This window comes from Rhinoraja longicauda, chromosome 4 (genome assembly GCF_053455715.1).
Source record: "Rhinoraja longicauda isolate Sanriku21f chromosome 4, sRhiLon1.1, whole genome shotgun sequence".
NCBI classification, from domain to species: domain Eukaryota; kingdom Metazoa; phylum Chordata; class Chondrichthyes; order Rajiformes; family Arhynchobatidae; genus Rhinoraja; species Rhinoraja longicauda.
The window spans coordinates 30287106-30303983 of NC_135956.1; the positions used below are offsets into that span (position 1 = coordinate 30287106).

A 16878-nucleotide genomic window follows, 5' to 3' on the forward strand; every position below is an offset into this window, starting at 1 on the left:
TGACCAGCTCTTGTAATTTTTTTTTTAAATGCCGCAACAGCAAAAGTTCTCTTTAATGACAATAAGTTGAGCATGTAAAGTGAGTGGCAAAGCCCAATATGTATCTGAAGTTAACAGGAGTAAAACTCAATCTTCCTGTGTCAAGTGAAGTTTGTCATTGGGTTCTGACTGTGTTTGCACAGTGATCTAGATGCAGTTGTATACAGTAGACTGATCACGCTTCGGAGCCAGAGCAGCCGACTCTGCACCTTCTTCAGAGATCTGCAATGTCATAGTACCAGAAGCTTTTTAACAAATCAGCTGAAAATGTAGTTACTAAAATGTACAGACTAGAAAACACAAAATGCATAAAAAACACAGAGATATAAATTATAAATATAAATTAGATTTACATTTCTATAATAATAATAGTTATTAATAATACATAATTAATAAATATCAATAATTGTAAAGAATTGTAATGAATTGGCAGATAAATTCAATTAAGGAAGGGGTGCAAATGAGAGAGACAAACTAATGAAAAACAATGGAGACGTGCAGATGCTGAAATCTGGAGCAAAACACAAAGTGTTGGAGGATGTCAGCGGGTCAGGCAGCATCTGTGAAGGGAATGGATAGGTGATATTTTGGAGCCTGTCCATTCCCTCCACAGATGCTGCCTGACCCACTGAGTTCTTCCAGCACATTGTGTTTAGCTAATGTTTTACTCATTTTTAACAAATCCAAAACAATCGTTTTCAAAGGGAAGAAGACTCCACTCCAAGGTGAGAGAGGAAAGATTTAAAAGGGATATGAGGGGCAGGATTTTAACACAGAAGGTGTTGAACAGAAGTATGTTGAACAAACTGCCAGCGAATGTGGTCAAGGCAGGTACAAGTAAACTTTCACAACAATTGGACTGGCACATGGATAGGAAAGCCTTTGGGGGACACGGACTAAATACAAGCAAATGGGATTCGTGTAGATAGCCATTTTGGTGAGCACCCGGGGGAAACCCATGCGGTCATAGGGAGAATGTACAAACTCCGTACAGACAGCACCCGTAGTCAGGATCGAACCCTGGTCTCTGCCATTTTAAGGCAGCAACTCTACTACTGCGCCTCTGTGCCGTCCTTGCGCCACAGTGTCGCCCCAATGTACAGAGATATGATATTCTCTATCAGTGAATAAAAGGGAACTAATAGATTTAATGCTTTGGATTTGCAGAAGGTGTCAGATAATAGGTTTTTGCACAAAAAATGAGTGCTTGGGGCTGGGGATAATATCTTGGCTTGGATAACAGATTGGCTGATGCACTGAAAACAGAGAGTCAGCGTACATAAATCATTTTTGTTTTTGAAAATCAGTGACCAAATGAGTGCCACCACGCTCGGTACGATGGCCTCAACTATGTACAATCTACACCGATAGCCAAATCATTATGACCACCTGCCTAATATGCTGTTGGTCCTCCGTGTGCCGCCAAAACAGCGCAGACCCACTGAGGCATGGACTCTACAAGATCCCTGAAGATGTCCAGTGGTATCTGGCACCAAACCATTGGCAGCAGATCCTTCAAGTCCTGTACGTTGCGAGGTGGAGCCGCCGTGGATCGGACTTGTCGATCCAGCACATCCCACAGATGCTCAATCAGATTGAGATCTGGAGAATTTGGAGGCCAGGGCAACACCGTGAACACTTCATCATGTTCCTCAAACTATTCCCGAACAATGTGTGCAGTGTGGCAGGGCGCATTATCCTGCTGAAAGAGGCTACTGCCATCAGGGAATACCATTGCCATGAAGGGGTGTATCTGGTCTGCAACGATGTTTGGGTAGGTGACACGTGTCAAATTGACGTCCACATGAATGGCCGGACCCAGGTATTCCCAGCAGAACATTGCCCAGAGCATCACACTCCCCCCACCGGCTTGTCGTCTTCCCACAATGCATCCTGGTGCCGTCACTGCCCTCGCGCATCGGTGAGCCTTGGACGCCCAACACCCTGTCACCGGTTTGTGGTTTGTCCCTCCTCGGACCACTGCTGACCGGGAGCACCTCACAAGCCTTGTCGTTTCAGAGATGCTCTGACCCAGTCAGCTGGCCATAACAATTTGGCCCTTGTCAAAGTCGCTCAGGTCTTGCCCATTTCTCCTGCATTCAACACATCAACTTCAAGAACTGACTATTCAATTGCCGCCGAATATATCCCACCCCTTGACAGGTGCCATTGTAACAAGATAATCAATGTTATTCACTTCACCTGTTAGTCATAATGTTTTGGCTCATCGGTGTATATTAATAATTAGAATGAAGAAACTAAGTTTAAGAGAATGAAGTGATTTTGCTTCAAGAATACACAGTTTTGAAGGGATTGACAGTGTGGACGTTTTGACGAATTTTATCTCATAGTAATATCTGGAACTAGAGAGCATTGTTTCAGAAACGATGCTGCCCATATAAGATAGAGATGGGAGGGAAATTATTTTCCCAGTGTGTTGGGAAAAAATATTTTCCCAGTGTGTTCCCTTTGCCAGAGAGTTAAGAAAGTGAAATCATTAAATATAGTAATGTTTTCAAGGCAGGCATTGACAGACGTTGGAACTATAAGGAAGTCAGGTGCTATGAAGAGAAAATAGAAAAATGGTTCTATGGCTGAGATTTAATCATCCATGATTTTTCTGAGTGTCAGAGAATGCTGAAGGGCAATTGACCTCATCCTGATCTCATTTCTAATGTTCTTCGAGACACATGAAACTGTAGATGCTGGAACCTTGAGCATAAAAGGTGTTGGAGGAACTCATTGGGTCAGGCAGCATCTGTGGAGGGAAATGGACAGACTACATTCTGGATTGGAACCTTCTTCAGAATGATTATAGTAGGTGGGGAGAAAGCTGGAAAAGAGATGGGGCGGGACAAAGCCTGGCAAGTGATTGGTGGATACAGGTGAGGGGCCCGGCAAGTGATAGGTGGATACAGGTGAGGGGCCCAGCATGTGGATGCTTATGTCAAAAGTTTTGTTGACATCTATTTAAATCAAATTTTATTGGCCAAGCAAGGATAATTATTAATCAGTAATAGACATCCCTCCCTCTCTGGTGTCTATTACCTTTCAAGTCAAAAAGTAACTGATAACATTATAAAGGCAGCTTTTTAGGTTTTCCCCATATAAGCTGAACCTGGCCTATTTAGACAAAGGCCGGCAGGCATACCTGAACAAGGACCTTAAAGGCACAGGGCGTTTGAGTCATTAAATATGAAACCGTCATCATCTGACCAGTGCCAGGGGTAAAAGAAATTTGAAAATGAACCACTGCATCTTATTCCATTAGCCTTCCAACTCGACTAAACCAACAAACTGTGGTGCAGGAGAAGTCTCAGAGAATATGCACTTAATTAAAGTAAAGCTGGTTTAGGATGACCTCATACTTCCAGCAGGAATCATGTGTTTGTGAATGAGCCATCTGGGACATCAAAGGAAATCTAAAAAAATCTTTATTTTGCTTCGGTCATCCAATGTGGTACTTATGACCTCACTTATACGTTTACAAACAAAATATGATTACATTTGTTTTAAAGTACTAATTTTGAAACAACATATTCGTATTGATGATTAGCAAACATTGAGTACATCGAATAGTGGGAAAGAGAAAAAAAGCCTTTCAACCCTCTAGCTTTCTCACATCATTTCCATTTTAACCTTAGCCCTGAATTCATCGCTCTGATCTCGGATTGACAATTTCCTTTGAAATGCACATCAGGGTCCACGTCCTCTGTGCTCTGTGCCGGTCTGCCCATACTTTGTAATCTTTTTTTATTCATGAATTGCTGTTGTGCCTCCTGGCTTTCTCAGTGATGTTAAAAGCATGGATCATGTTCCCCTTACCCATCCTTTTTCTCCAGAGAGAACAGCTGCTTCTCTTGCAACTCGGTGATTTATGGTCTGGGCTGTCTTTGTTGCTGTTCTTTGTATGTTTTTCAGTGCCTCTAAATAGAAATAGCTCTTTAGCAATGCAGGAACACTGAACAAAACTCGTGTGGATTCAGGGACATTTAACAAAGTTGCAAGTAGAACAGAAATGCTGTGAATGTGATATTATTACTTTCTAATTTACTGTCAAAATAGCATGAGGTAAAATGGACATTTTAGTGACATATGCCTACACTTAAAGATCATTACAGTTGTATCGTTTCAAAGGTGCAATGTTGTTTTATGGTATAAACTTCTTAAATTATATATTTTCATGAATGTATTTTATGTAGCATTGTTAGTAGACAGATTACATTTTTGTTACTGCAGGACCAGAGGAAATATGTAACTTTTTGTATGAAATGACAATGCAGTAAATCTTTGGTTCTCAGGAACTACACTCAGCAGTTAGGTGGTGCGGTGGTTAGCAAATTCCTTTTCAAATCTGGGATATAGGATCAAGTTCACATCAAGCTGAAGCAGAACAATTATTCCATTTAAAAAAAGAAGCATTGTGGAGGCAACAGAAACAGAGAAATATAAGACGTGTAACAATCCAGTAACTAATCATGAGGGGATGTGCCAACTTAATGCATGGTACTTACCCCTTTTTTGGGGACATTCTTGCACCTCCCCACCCCCAAACATCACAAACCCCAAAGAAGTGCCTAGCTTCCATTTGTTAATTTTCTACAGCAGTAGTGCTATGATGCGAATCTATTAAATGAAAGTTTCATACACGACCCCTGGCATTAGACCAGAGCTCTGGCCTGAACCCTCACCTCAGGTGGCAAGCAGTGTCACGGAGAGAGAGATTGTGGGGGAAGGGTGAGGAGGATGGGGAGGAGTATATTGAGCAACAGGGCAGCATGTGCAGGTCAGAACTATATGATGAATTGCAACTTTGTGATATCTCACCAAGGTCAAGGGCAAACTGTTGTTTTTGCAGGAGTGCAGCTCACCCCACCTCAGCAACTATGTTAGACTTGCAAGTGATCAATCTGTGGAGGCAGTAATGATAATTTCTCTGGCCTGGGCATTCTGCTGCAGTTAGACACTGCACCATCACAGAGAGCTGGTTGGCAGCTAGTTGGAGTCATAGAGCTGTACAGCACGGAAACAGGTCGTTAGGGCCAACGTGTCCATGCGGATTGAGTTGCCTACTTGAACTTGTCCCATTGACTATTTAGTTCATATCCCTGTAGAGGACATAATGTATAGAAGTGATTCATCTGGATTATTAATATGTAATTCAGCTCTAAGTCCACGGCTGACTTCTGACCTTCCTGCCAGTTGTTCTGGCCGTGACTAAGTACATTTTTGATGTGATTGGAATGATCAGCAAACTGGATCCTACATTTAGGATTCTGATGAAAACAGTACATATTGCCATGTTGTGCAGGCAAAGTATGATAATGCACCAAATTTAGACCAGGCAATTCTGTCTAATCTTGGATAGATATCCTATTTGTGATCCAAATTCTCATGCTCATACAAAGTCACACCAGTGTTTCTCTGAGCACTGTCTCATACTAGCTGACTGTGTCCTACAAGAAGGCCATAACACTGGCTGGGAAATATGGAAGCTAAAAGTGAAACTGGTGACCACACAAAAATAGAGGGACTTAAAAGAGAATACACAGATTGGCGAAACACAAAACCTCGCTGTGATCCTCGGTGGGAATCGATTAAAGAAAACATCAAAAGATTCTTCATCCTCACAGGTGTTCGAAAGGCCAGAAAGAGGCAAAGGGAAACTTGCCATAACGAGAAAAACCTGCTAAATCCGCTCCTTCTGTGGTCAAAGAGGGGAGGGTTTCAAGGAGAACCCAAGCCTCACTCTTTGCCTTGGAATACTCCAAGATTATCTTTCAATCCAGTGTCTTCTCGGTGGTGTGGGTTGAGGTATGATGACATTTATTTCTTGCTGAGGCCTTGTAGAGGGAGCAGCAGTGAAATGGAAGAGGATGCTCTCCAACGTCCTAGCAGCCTGACGCAATGAGGTTCTGCAAATCCTTCTATGCCAGGCTGTACCATTTAAAAAAACGCAACCTCCCAGAACTTTCTGTCCTCTTTCCTGAAGAGAACAAGAGGGAGAGTCTGGACCATCTGTTACTCTGGATAAGCTTGTGGAATATAGAATCAACAAACTATAATTCTGTTAGTGTGCCAGCACAGTGGCACTGCAGTAGGGTTGGTGCCTTACAGCGCTAGGGGCCAAGATTCAATCCTGATCACAGGTCCTGTCTGTATGAAGTTTGTATGGCCATACTCTGGTCATACCCTGTGACCATACTCTGGGAGCTCCGGTTTCTTCCCACATTCCAAAGACATACAGGTTGTAGGTTAATTGGCTTCTGTTAATTGCCCCTATTGTGTAGGATGTGAAACTGGGATAACATAGAACTATCGCTGATCGTTGGTCAGCTGAGAATCGGTGGGCTCAAGAGCTGTATCTCTAAACTAAAGTAAACTAAACTAATCTAGATATAGCCATACATCAGAAGCAATGCCATATTCTCATATGCTATTTTAAATATGTGCTCTCTTCTTCATTTAAAATAACACAAATAAATAATAAAATAGTGTAAAACTGCAAGGTTAAAAACTAGAAATAATAAGCAGGTGACATTGTGTGAGAACAAGCTGAGATTTAAAAAAAAAGTGTATTTGTGCACATAAAAGGTAATAAGGAGCTCTTGAGTTTAAAATCACAATTTAATAAGAATATGCATTTGAATCTACTAATATGTAGGTTTGGCATGGAGATTCAGTTGGGACTCAATATACCAAGGATGAGCACAACTTATTCAAATATTGTGTAGGAAGGAACTGCAGATGCTGGTTAAACCGAAGATAGACACAAAGCTGGAGTAATTCAGCAGGACAGACAGCATGTCTGAAGAAAAGAATTGGGTGACATTTTGGGTCGAGACCCTTCTTCAGACTAAGAGTCAGGGGAAGGGGAAACGAGAGATATAGACATATTCTATCAAATATTATATCAGATATTACTCCATTTCCTCCATTTAAGATATGTTAGAAGACAAAAATTAATTTGACCTAAATTTACAGTAACAGTACTTTTAAAGCACCAACTAAAAATAACCCTAAATGTTTGGTAGTCCCAATACATTCCAGTTGCACGTTGCATAATCTGTCATTTGTATATTGATTGCACTTAATTTGTTGTGTTAAAAGAAGATCCCCACCAAATATTACATCCCAACAACTGCTGTTAATTTATTATAGTCTGCACCATCTGCACCATGTTTTTCTCAGTTCAGTGGCTGAATTTCTAACTTCATGCTGAGTTTGCTTCAGAAAAATGCATTGGCATTAATTTGCTTAAAGTGGCAACTCACAAATACTCAGATTTGAGAAGCCCTGGAAAATAATTGTTTGTGGTGTCCGATTTTAACCCTCACTTGGCTGTGGTCCAGTTCAAAGTTACAGATATATATACATTAAACCCTTGTTTTAATGGACCCCCTTTATAGCGGATTTTGGGACCGACCTTCCGACCCTCGGCTTGCACCATCTCCTGGTCATTTACCGTCCTGGCTTCTGACGCCACCCCGGCTTGCAAGGTGCACCAGCGAGCACTTCTTCACCCACCACATGTCCAGTCGACACGACTGTTATTGCGGCTCACGTTGTAGCCTCGGGACAGCATTTCTTCAGGCTGCCGCCACCGACAGGACATGCTTGGTCGTTGTGGGGCTCCCTCCCCTCTCACCAGCTGCAGCTTCTTCCTGTCAGCTCTTTCTTCCTGTAGCTTTGTAGCTCCATCGCCGTCCCCTCCTCCTTCTCCCATTGCTTTGTCCACTCGGCCTCTTCCCCTCCCCCCCCCCCCCCCCCACTGCCGCCTGCTCTTCCCCCATTAATTTGTCTATTCGGCCTCTCCTCCATCCCCCCACCCCTCCACTGCTGCCTCCTCCTCCTCCCATTGCTTTGTTCACTCGGCCTCTTCCCCCCCCCCCCCCCCCCCCCATCACTGCCGCCTTCTCCTTCTCCTCTGGAGTCACCAACATACTCCACCTTGGAAGATGTTGAGATGTTGACAACTGCGGGGGAGAAGGAGGAAAAGGTGGCGGTGTTGGGGAGCGGACAAGGTGATAGCAGAAAGGAAGAATAGGCAGCTGGTGGGAGGGGAGGGAGCCCTATGGTAACCGAGTGCATCTTGCCTTTGGCAGCGGCCTGAAGAAAGAGCTGACGGTCAGGGGCTACAATATGAGCCGCAACAACAGCTGCGTTTACCGGACTGTGCGGTAATTGGTGACGAAGGGTTCGCTGATGCAGACCAGCTGCATTGATGCCTAGTTTTAAGGTGAAATGACACAAAGTACTGGAGTAACTCAACAGACTAAATCAGTCTGAAGAAGGGTCCCAATGTTATCTATCCATGTTCTCCAGTGTTGCTGCCTGACGTGCTGAGTTACTCCAGCACTTCATGTCCTTTTAACCATCATCTGCAGTTGTTTATTTCAACTACTTTCAATGATAATACCTTACTCAGTTATAGCGGACAATCTGTAATAGCGGATACCATTCCCCCCCACCTTCCCGTGGTGCGTTATAACAAGGGTTTACTGTATTCATATATTTTGCTGCACAATTGATACTTGGACAACTTTGTCCTTGACCACCAATTTTAAACAGATATAAGCATATTGGCTGCTGAGTGTACTCACCCCATGCTTGATGGTTCTATTGAAAGTCAGTGGAGTGGAATGTCAGGATTTGAGTTCAGCTGGACACACCCAAGCAACCAAATTTCTATTATGTAACTTCATTCCTTGTTTCCAATTACTTATTTTCTGCAATGGCATTTTAACAATTTGTAATGTTAGATCTATCTATTAAGGACAGGAGTATAAGATTATGATCTATGTGGCTCATTTGTAAAAGCAATCTATTATTTGTGTCCAATCTATTGAGATATGGGACAGGCAATGAAAAAAAGTTACAATTCCAACTATTCCATTTTCAGGATATTAATGTTCCTTCCGACTACAGCAAAAGTCAGTAGTTAGAAGCCATATCTTGCCTGGCAACGTTTGATTTATATGGCATGGCTGCAGGCAGCGTTTTGAGGAAGCAGGTGTTGGCTGAGCACATGTACCTATAAATTTCACTCTCACCATTAAATTTTAAATGCATTGTGAGTTCAGCCAGAAGCAACTCATAGCGACAGCATAACTACACCCTTGATAAAAGATTATTTTACGAGAAGCTGCTAATGTGTAAAACATGGACACCGTTATATTAAATGTACCGGTCCAAGATTAGCATTTATAGATGTTTATACAAGACCACCCACACCGAGGTATCTGCCAGGTTGGCATTCTATGATTGCCATATTGAATATCCTTTCAATTGTAATGTGGACTTGGAAAGATTAAAAAAGATCTTTAAGAGTTCTTTCCACGTCTTGCTTTGCTCAGGAGGTTGATATAGTGAGGGGACACTACCTACCACAATCATTCCTTAACTTCTTGCCTAAATTGGACATGGGTTTGTTAGGCTGAAACTACTTTCCATTAATACTAAAGTACTAAGAACTGTCCTTATTGCAGGCTTTTCAATTTATAGAATTGAATAAAATGATTATGGAAGTGCCAAGAAAATCTAATATAATCAGATTGCACATTGTAAATCAATCCAATAATATCAGAGAATCTGAATTATTGTAAATCTGAACTTGGAAAAAAGTATCAGGTTTGGAAATCGCACATCTGTCATACGTCAGAAGAAATGAGCCATTGACTAAAATGGATTTTTTCAGCAATAAAATCCCCAAATTGAAATATTCTTTCAAAATCATTGGGTCTGTGGATCTACTTCAAAGACTATGGATAATTCTAATCCCTTGGTTCTTGTATGGCATTCTTTTTCAGGAATACCTTCGTGGACATTCTCCGAGCTATTCTCCTGTCCCTGGAAATCCTTATTGAAGATCCAGAGTTACAGATAAATGGATTTGTGCTAATCATAGACTGGAGTAATTTCACATTCAAACAAGCCTCCAAACTGACTCCCACTATACTGAGACTAGCCATAGAGGGATTGCAGGTTAGTAATTCCATGTTTTTTTTCATCTATTTTGGAATGAAAAGTTTCATTGTTTTACAAACTGTTAAAACCTTCAACGGTCAGAACCTTTTTCCCCAGGTTGAAAATATCAAATACTAGTAGGTTGTCGGTTTAAGGTGAGAGGGGCAAAGTGTAAAGAAGATGTGCGGGGCACGTATTTTATGCAGTAGGTGGTGAGTACCTGGAATGTACAGCCAGGAGTGGTGGTGGAGGCAGATAGATATGGCACATGGATTTGTAGGGAATGGAGGGATACGGGTTATGTGCAGGCAGGTAAGAGTTGGTCTTTGCATCATGTTTAGCACAGACATTGTGGGCCAATGGGTCTGTTCCTGTGCTCTATGTTTGCTGTTCCTGTGCTCTATCTCTGTGTTCTATATTTTTTGTTCTTTGTTACCTTCAGAATTTGAGAAAATATAGCAGTCACTGTTTCATCACCCGTATAAGACACAATAATAGGATATAGCTTCTTGAAAGGTGAATTCCCCATCAGCAAAGGGCACTGTGCAGATAGATATAAGGCACTTCCCAATATGAGGAAAACAAACTGGAAAGAACCATTAGAACCATGGGCGGCACAGTGGCACAGCTGGTAGAGCTGCTGCCACACAGTACCAGAGACTTGGGTTCGATCCTGACCTTGGGTGCTGTCTGTGCAGTTTGCATGTTCTCCCTGTGACCGGATGAGTATCCTCTAGATGCTGCAGTTTCCTCCCGTGTCCCAAAGACGTGCGGTTTTGTAGGTTAATTGGCCACTGCAAGTTATCCTAGTGTGTAGAGAGTGGATGCAAAAGTGGGATAACATAGAACTAGTGTGAAAGGGTGATCGATGGCCGGTGTGGACTCGGTGGCAGAAGGGGCCTGTTTCCAGGCTGTATCTCTAAACTAAATATATCTTTTCTCTCAAGAGTATTTTTTTCAGAACTGACTTGGCTTGCTCTCAGCGAAGGAAAGCAGTTTGGCCCAGTGAGATGCAGTAGGAGTAACAAGTAAAAGATAATCAGATGGAGCCGTACAGAGAATGATCAGAAAATTAAGTTACTTTATTTAAAGAGGAAGTTAGGTAGAGTGTCACAAAGTGAAAGTGGATTAGGCAAATCCAAAAGATTAAAAAATGAAATATACAAAGCTTGAGTTTTAAAATCTGGATGATTTCGCAAAAAGGATCTGCATTCAGTATTATGGAATTCCACACTTCTGTGTCCCATTACAATATTATAAGAATGGGAGGCAGTGCAATTGGTCCACTATCAATACATCAAGTGTTTTATATATTTCCAGCTAAGTTATTAGGTCTAAGTTATAAGTCTGTGTGGTCCTGGTAAAAATAGAAAAAAAGGTCAGAGGCTTAAGGGAAGCTAAAGGTCACTTATCAACATCAAGGCTTCTCTTGTATTCATGAGTACAGCATTTGAACTGATGAGAAAAGATCAAAGATATCCCAAAGGAAACACTGAGAGAGAATAAGGTGCCTCATGGTAGGATCATCTCGTGAACAATCTACAAAACAAAAATCAGGTTTGTAGGATAGAAGGCAGCAACCAGAGAAATTCTGTTACTATGGGCGGAAATCAACTGAAACTGTGGGAATTTGTGTCAGCAAATACTGTAGCTCACCTATCTGGGTCTCTGTGCAGAGCCAAACTATTAAATGGCAGTGGTCTGTCAGCTAGAATTTAACAGTGATCCCATTTTGATAAACGTTGCATCTGAGCACTAAAAGGATAAGATTGGGTGGACCATGTGTCTGTAAGCTATCTAACATAGCTTAGTAACATAGTAAGTGATGGAGAGAAAAACCCTAGTATTAATAGTCAGTATCTGACTATTTAAAAAACTCCTGTGCAGAGAATCTTGAAATGTCAGGAATATGTTTTGAAATCACTCGTGTTAAATTAAATCTTGATCAATTTACAACCACTCAGGAGAACATTGCAGCTATTGTGGAACTATTAACGGTGTATGAATCCATCTGCTGTCTGAATGTGTTAATTTGCGCCATCAACTATTAAAAACGTCTCTTGTAATCTGATTATTACACAAAACACTAATGAGATCTAACAGCAAACTACAATGTGCATGTTCATATTACTTCTGACATAAATAGAATTTTAAAGACCTTTGCAGAAGGGTTGTGATGATGAATATTGTTAGACCTGGAAATGTACAGTGGGTCAATTATCAGCTCTGTAGAGAAGTGGCCTGTACTTGCGATTTGTAAATGTCCTGAGACATTTTTAAGTGGTGGCTGGTATAGAAAGGGAGAGAAGAAAATGAAATGTTTTTCCAAACCAAAGGGAGCAGTAAACAAACAATACTCCACGGTCAACAGAGAAATGTGCACAGGTATATTTATACCTGAAAAAATGATGCTCAGACAAAATGGAGATAGGAAGATGAAGGTGAGAATCATGCAGCCAATTGTCTAGGGTACAGGAAGCAAATTGAGCTTGTCAAGGCCCGGGTAATATATGGGATGTAGAATAAGCAGATTATTTAACATATCATGCCCAATACGTAAAAACTCAAGTATGGTATTGACAAACTAAGATTCTACATTCTCCCATTTACAAACTTTAGTGATAGATACTGCCAGTATCAACTCAAACCCTATTTACACTCACTTTTACTTTTCTACCCAGGTCAAGAGAGGAGGTATGTTTCAGAAATATCAATTCTTCTATAAAATAGGAATCAGAGTAGTCCGGCCCATTAAGCCTGCCCCACATTTATCAAAATTATAGCTGAAGTTTTCCTTTTTCCACTGCCACCATATACCTTGATTCCTTTAATGGGCAAAAAAATAATAACTTCCATTTGGAATGAAACCACTGACTGGACTTCAGATAATTCCAAAGGTGCACTACTCTGAGTGGAAAAACACTTCCTCGTTTGAAATAACTTGCTCCATTATCTTCAAATGTGTCCATTGTTCTGGACTCAGTCAGGAGAAACATGCTCCCTGCATCTAACCTGACAAGAACTTTTTCTTTGTTTCAATGAGATTTCCTCATATTCTTCTGAATAATGGTGAACAGATGCGATTTAATGTGTATGAAGGAACTGCAGATGCTGGTTTAAACCGAAGATAGACACAAAATGGTGGAGTAACTCAGCAGGACAGGCAGGATCTCTGGAGAGAAAGAATGGGTGACGTTTCGGGATGAGACCCTTCTTCAGACTGAAAGTCACGGGAAAGGGAAATGAGAGATATAGACGATGTAGAAAGATACAGAATAAATGAATGAAAGATATGCAAAAAAGTAACAATGATAAAGGAAACAGGCCATTATTAGCTGTTTGCTAGGTGAGAATGAAAACCTGGTATGACAGGCGGGTGAGGGATGGAGAGGAAGGGAACGCAGGGGTTACTTGAAGTTAGAGAAATCACAACTCATACCCTTGGGTTGTAAGCTGTCCAAGCGAAATATGAGATGCTGTTCCTCCAATTTATCTCTATTAAATGCGATCATCTATCTCTATCCAAACTTTAAAGTGAAGGGTTGATTTAACCAGACCAATGGAAAATTCAACCTCTCTTCTACTCCAGGTCCAATACAATTGTAATAGGACCTCCTGACTCCTGTAAACAAACCCTATCGTAATTACATACCATTTGTCCTCCTAATCGTTTGTTGTGCTTGCACGTTGGCCTTCAGTGACTTGCGTACAAGCACATCTTTGAACATCAACACTACCCGATCTCTCACCATTAAGCAAATTCTCCACTATTTTATTACATGTTCCATGTTACATGTTACATGAAGGTTGATTCCTTAACATTCACTGCGATCATTTATCTCTATCCAAACTTTAAAGTGAAGGGTTGATTTAACCAGCCAATGGAAAAATGATAGAAAGCAAAATAGTAAGTGAACATTTTTCCAATATAGTAGCAAATCACGATTAGTTACATGTTCCAGAGCACCCATTGTCCATAAACATAAGTCATTTAGTCGTAGAAAGAACATTAATGATGATACCAATTTGCAAGGCAATGGGAAGGTTGCATGAAACAAAGGAAAGGGCAGATGCTTGAAAAACATGATTCTTGAAGGGAAATGCCACCTGATAAATTTTGGTAAATTAATAGAGAATGAGCAGAGTGGAGGAGTAAAGAGATGGATCCAGGAGTGAAGATATACAGATTTTTAAAAGCATGATTTAACAGTAAATATCAAATTTTACTTTTAGTTTGTTTTGGGCATCATTAAATATGGAACAAGGAAATTGTGATGATCTGTAAATGGCATTAGATAAGATACAGATGGGGTTGAAGGACTGGGTGCTGTAAATTGGCCTTGTGTTTGGGCAAATGGTAGATTCTGGAAGGAGTTGAGGGAAATGTGAGGAGAATAAAGTGGGATAAATGTTGGGCTGGTGATGGATGGTCTGGATTTGTGGGCAGAAAGGCCTCCATGCTTTAGGACACTATGACTCTACCTTTCATTTATGAAGCACCTTTAACAGTCAGAGCCAAGTCAGACCGAATGCATTGTATGGAAATGACAAAAATATGAGTTGCGACCCCCTTTTCTTTTCTCGTTTGTTTTATTCGGACCCGTTTATTGTAGAGGAGTCTGATTTACACCCAATAATTTTACATCTCAAAATGGAACATTAAAAAGCACCATCCTCCCACAGGTACTTCCTTCTGCATAGCCGCTGGACTAACTCAGTGATGTACGGGTATATTTTGAGTCGAGCTGCTGACACACCCTACAATTACGGAAGGAATCAAAATACCTTTTCAGTTTTCCACTCGAGCAAAACTTGAAAACAACGATATTTGCAAGCCCTCTCAGCATGAAATGTATCTACCTCTTAATGTACGACAGTCATGAGACTCATTCACTGGGATCGGCTTTCTCTGCCTTAAGCTATTAAATAAAATAGGCATAAACTGCATGTCATGTTAAATCACTGTGCACTTTCCCCAAGCAAGGTTATATAAGGTAAGGGTCAATTGCTTTTATGCCAAGGATGCGCAAACATTGATATGAAGATGATGCTGTCCAGTTACTAACTGCGATTAGGATGCTCATGGACCAGATAGAGGGAACACTGCATCACATCAATGCATGTAACATGTAACTGTGTGCCTCTAATATCAGCTGCAGTTACATGTATGACACAATACCTGAAGACACACATTCCCTTTGGGGCAAAAACAAACTGCTGGAGGAACTCAATGGGCCAGACAACACCCGTGGAGGGAAATAAACAGATAACGTTTTGGGTTGGGAGCCTTCTTAAGACTGATGAAGTCGAGGGGAGATAGTTGGTAGAAAGAAGGGAGGTGCACCAGCAATCTCCAATCCCTTTTGGATATGGTGTCCATTCCTCCACCTTTACAAATACCTACCCCATCTACTGGTGCACATTCCATGGGATCCTTTGGTGAAAACTCCTGCCTTCCAGGGTCCAAACTGCCTTTACAGGTATGGAATGATTTGCTTGTCTTTCCACAAGGCAATTCCGTGTGCCTTATTCACTGCTCAAAATGTAATCTCGTCTACTCTGGTGAAACTAAGCGCAGGGTGTGTCACCAGTCGAACACTTCTATTTAATCCACATCAGTGACCCTGAGCACCCAATTCACTGTCCCTTTAATTCCGTGTCTCACTTGCAGTTGGACTGCTTCGTATCCTAAACTGATCTAGTCAAGCTTGCATAACACCTCCCTACATTACAGCTTCTGAATTCAACATTGTATCTTTAACATCAATTCCAACTTTCCAGAGGCACAGTTGAACGTTATGTACATTAGATATATAGACAATAGGTGCAGGAGTAGCCCATTCGGCCCTTCGAGCCAGCGCCGGCATTCAATGTGATCATAGCTGATCATCCACAACCCCGTTCCTGCCTTCTCCCCATACCCCTTGATTCCGCTAGCCCGAAGAGCTCTATCTAACTCTCTTTTGAATGCATCCAATGAATCGGCCTCCATAGTCTTCTGTGGCAGAGAATTCCACAAATTCGCAACTCTTTGTGTGAAAAAGTTTTTCCTCATCTCAGTTCTAAATGGCCTACTCCTTATTCTTAAACTGAGGCCCCTGGTTCTGGACTCCCCGAACATCAGGAACATGTTTCCTGCCTCTAACGTATCCAATCCCTTAATGATTTTTATGTTTCTGTAAGATCCCCTCTCATCCAATAGAAGTCCAGTCGCTCCATTCTTTCAACAGATGACAGTCTCGCCATCCCGGGAATTAACTTCGTGAACCTACACTGCACTCCCTCAATAGCAAGAATGTCCTTCCTCAAATTAGGAGACCAAAACTGCACACAATACTCCAGGTGTGGTCTCACCAGGGCTCTGTACAACTGCAGAAGGACCTCTTTGTTCCTATACTCAACTCCTCTCGTTATGGTCCAACATGCCATTAACTTCCTTCACTGCCTGCTGTACCTATATACCTACATTCAGTGACTGATGTACTAGGACACCCAGGTCTCGTTGTACTTCCCCTTTTCCTCACCTGACACCATTCAGATAATAATCTACCTTCCCGTTCTTGCCTCCAAAGTGGATAACCTCACATTTATCCACATTATACTGCATCTGCCATGCATCTGCCCACTCACCCAGCCTGTCCAAGTCACTCTGCATCCTCATAGCATCCTCTTCACAGTTCACACTGCCACCCAGCTTTGTGTCATCTTCAAATTTGTTAATGTTACTTTTAATTCCTTCATCTAAATCATTAATGTGTATTGTAAATGGCTGCGGTCCCAGCACCGAGCCTTGCAGCCCCAATATACTGTGCATATTTTCCAACATGCACAGTATTTGCATTGGTATTTCAGATAATGGTTCTTATTTGACGC

The 16878-nt window shown here is 41.5% G+C and overlaps 1 protein-coding gene across 5 annotated transcripts in view; it reads left to right on the forward strand.

Moving 5' to 3' along the window:
- The window catches only part of LOC144592669 (clavesin-1-like), a 69777-nt gene that overhangs the window by 11127 nt on the left and 41772 nt on the right, over positions 1-16878 (forward strand). For all 5 annotated transcript variants that reach the window (XM_078397453.1, XM_078397449.1, XM_078397451.1 and 2 more), the window contains exon 3: positions 9849-10023. In XM_078397453.1, coding sequence (XP_078253579.1) covers positions 9849-10023 — 175 coding nt within the window. The remainder of the gene's footprint in view (positions 1-9848; positions 10024-16878) is intronic.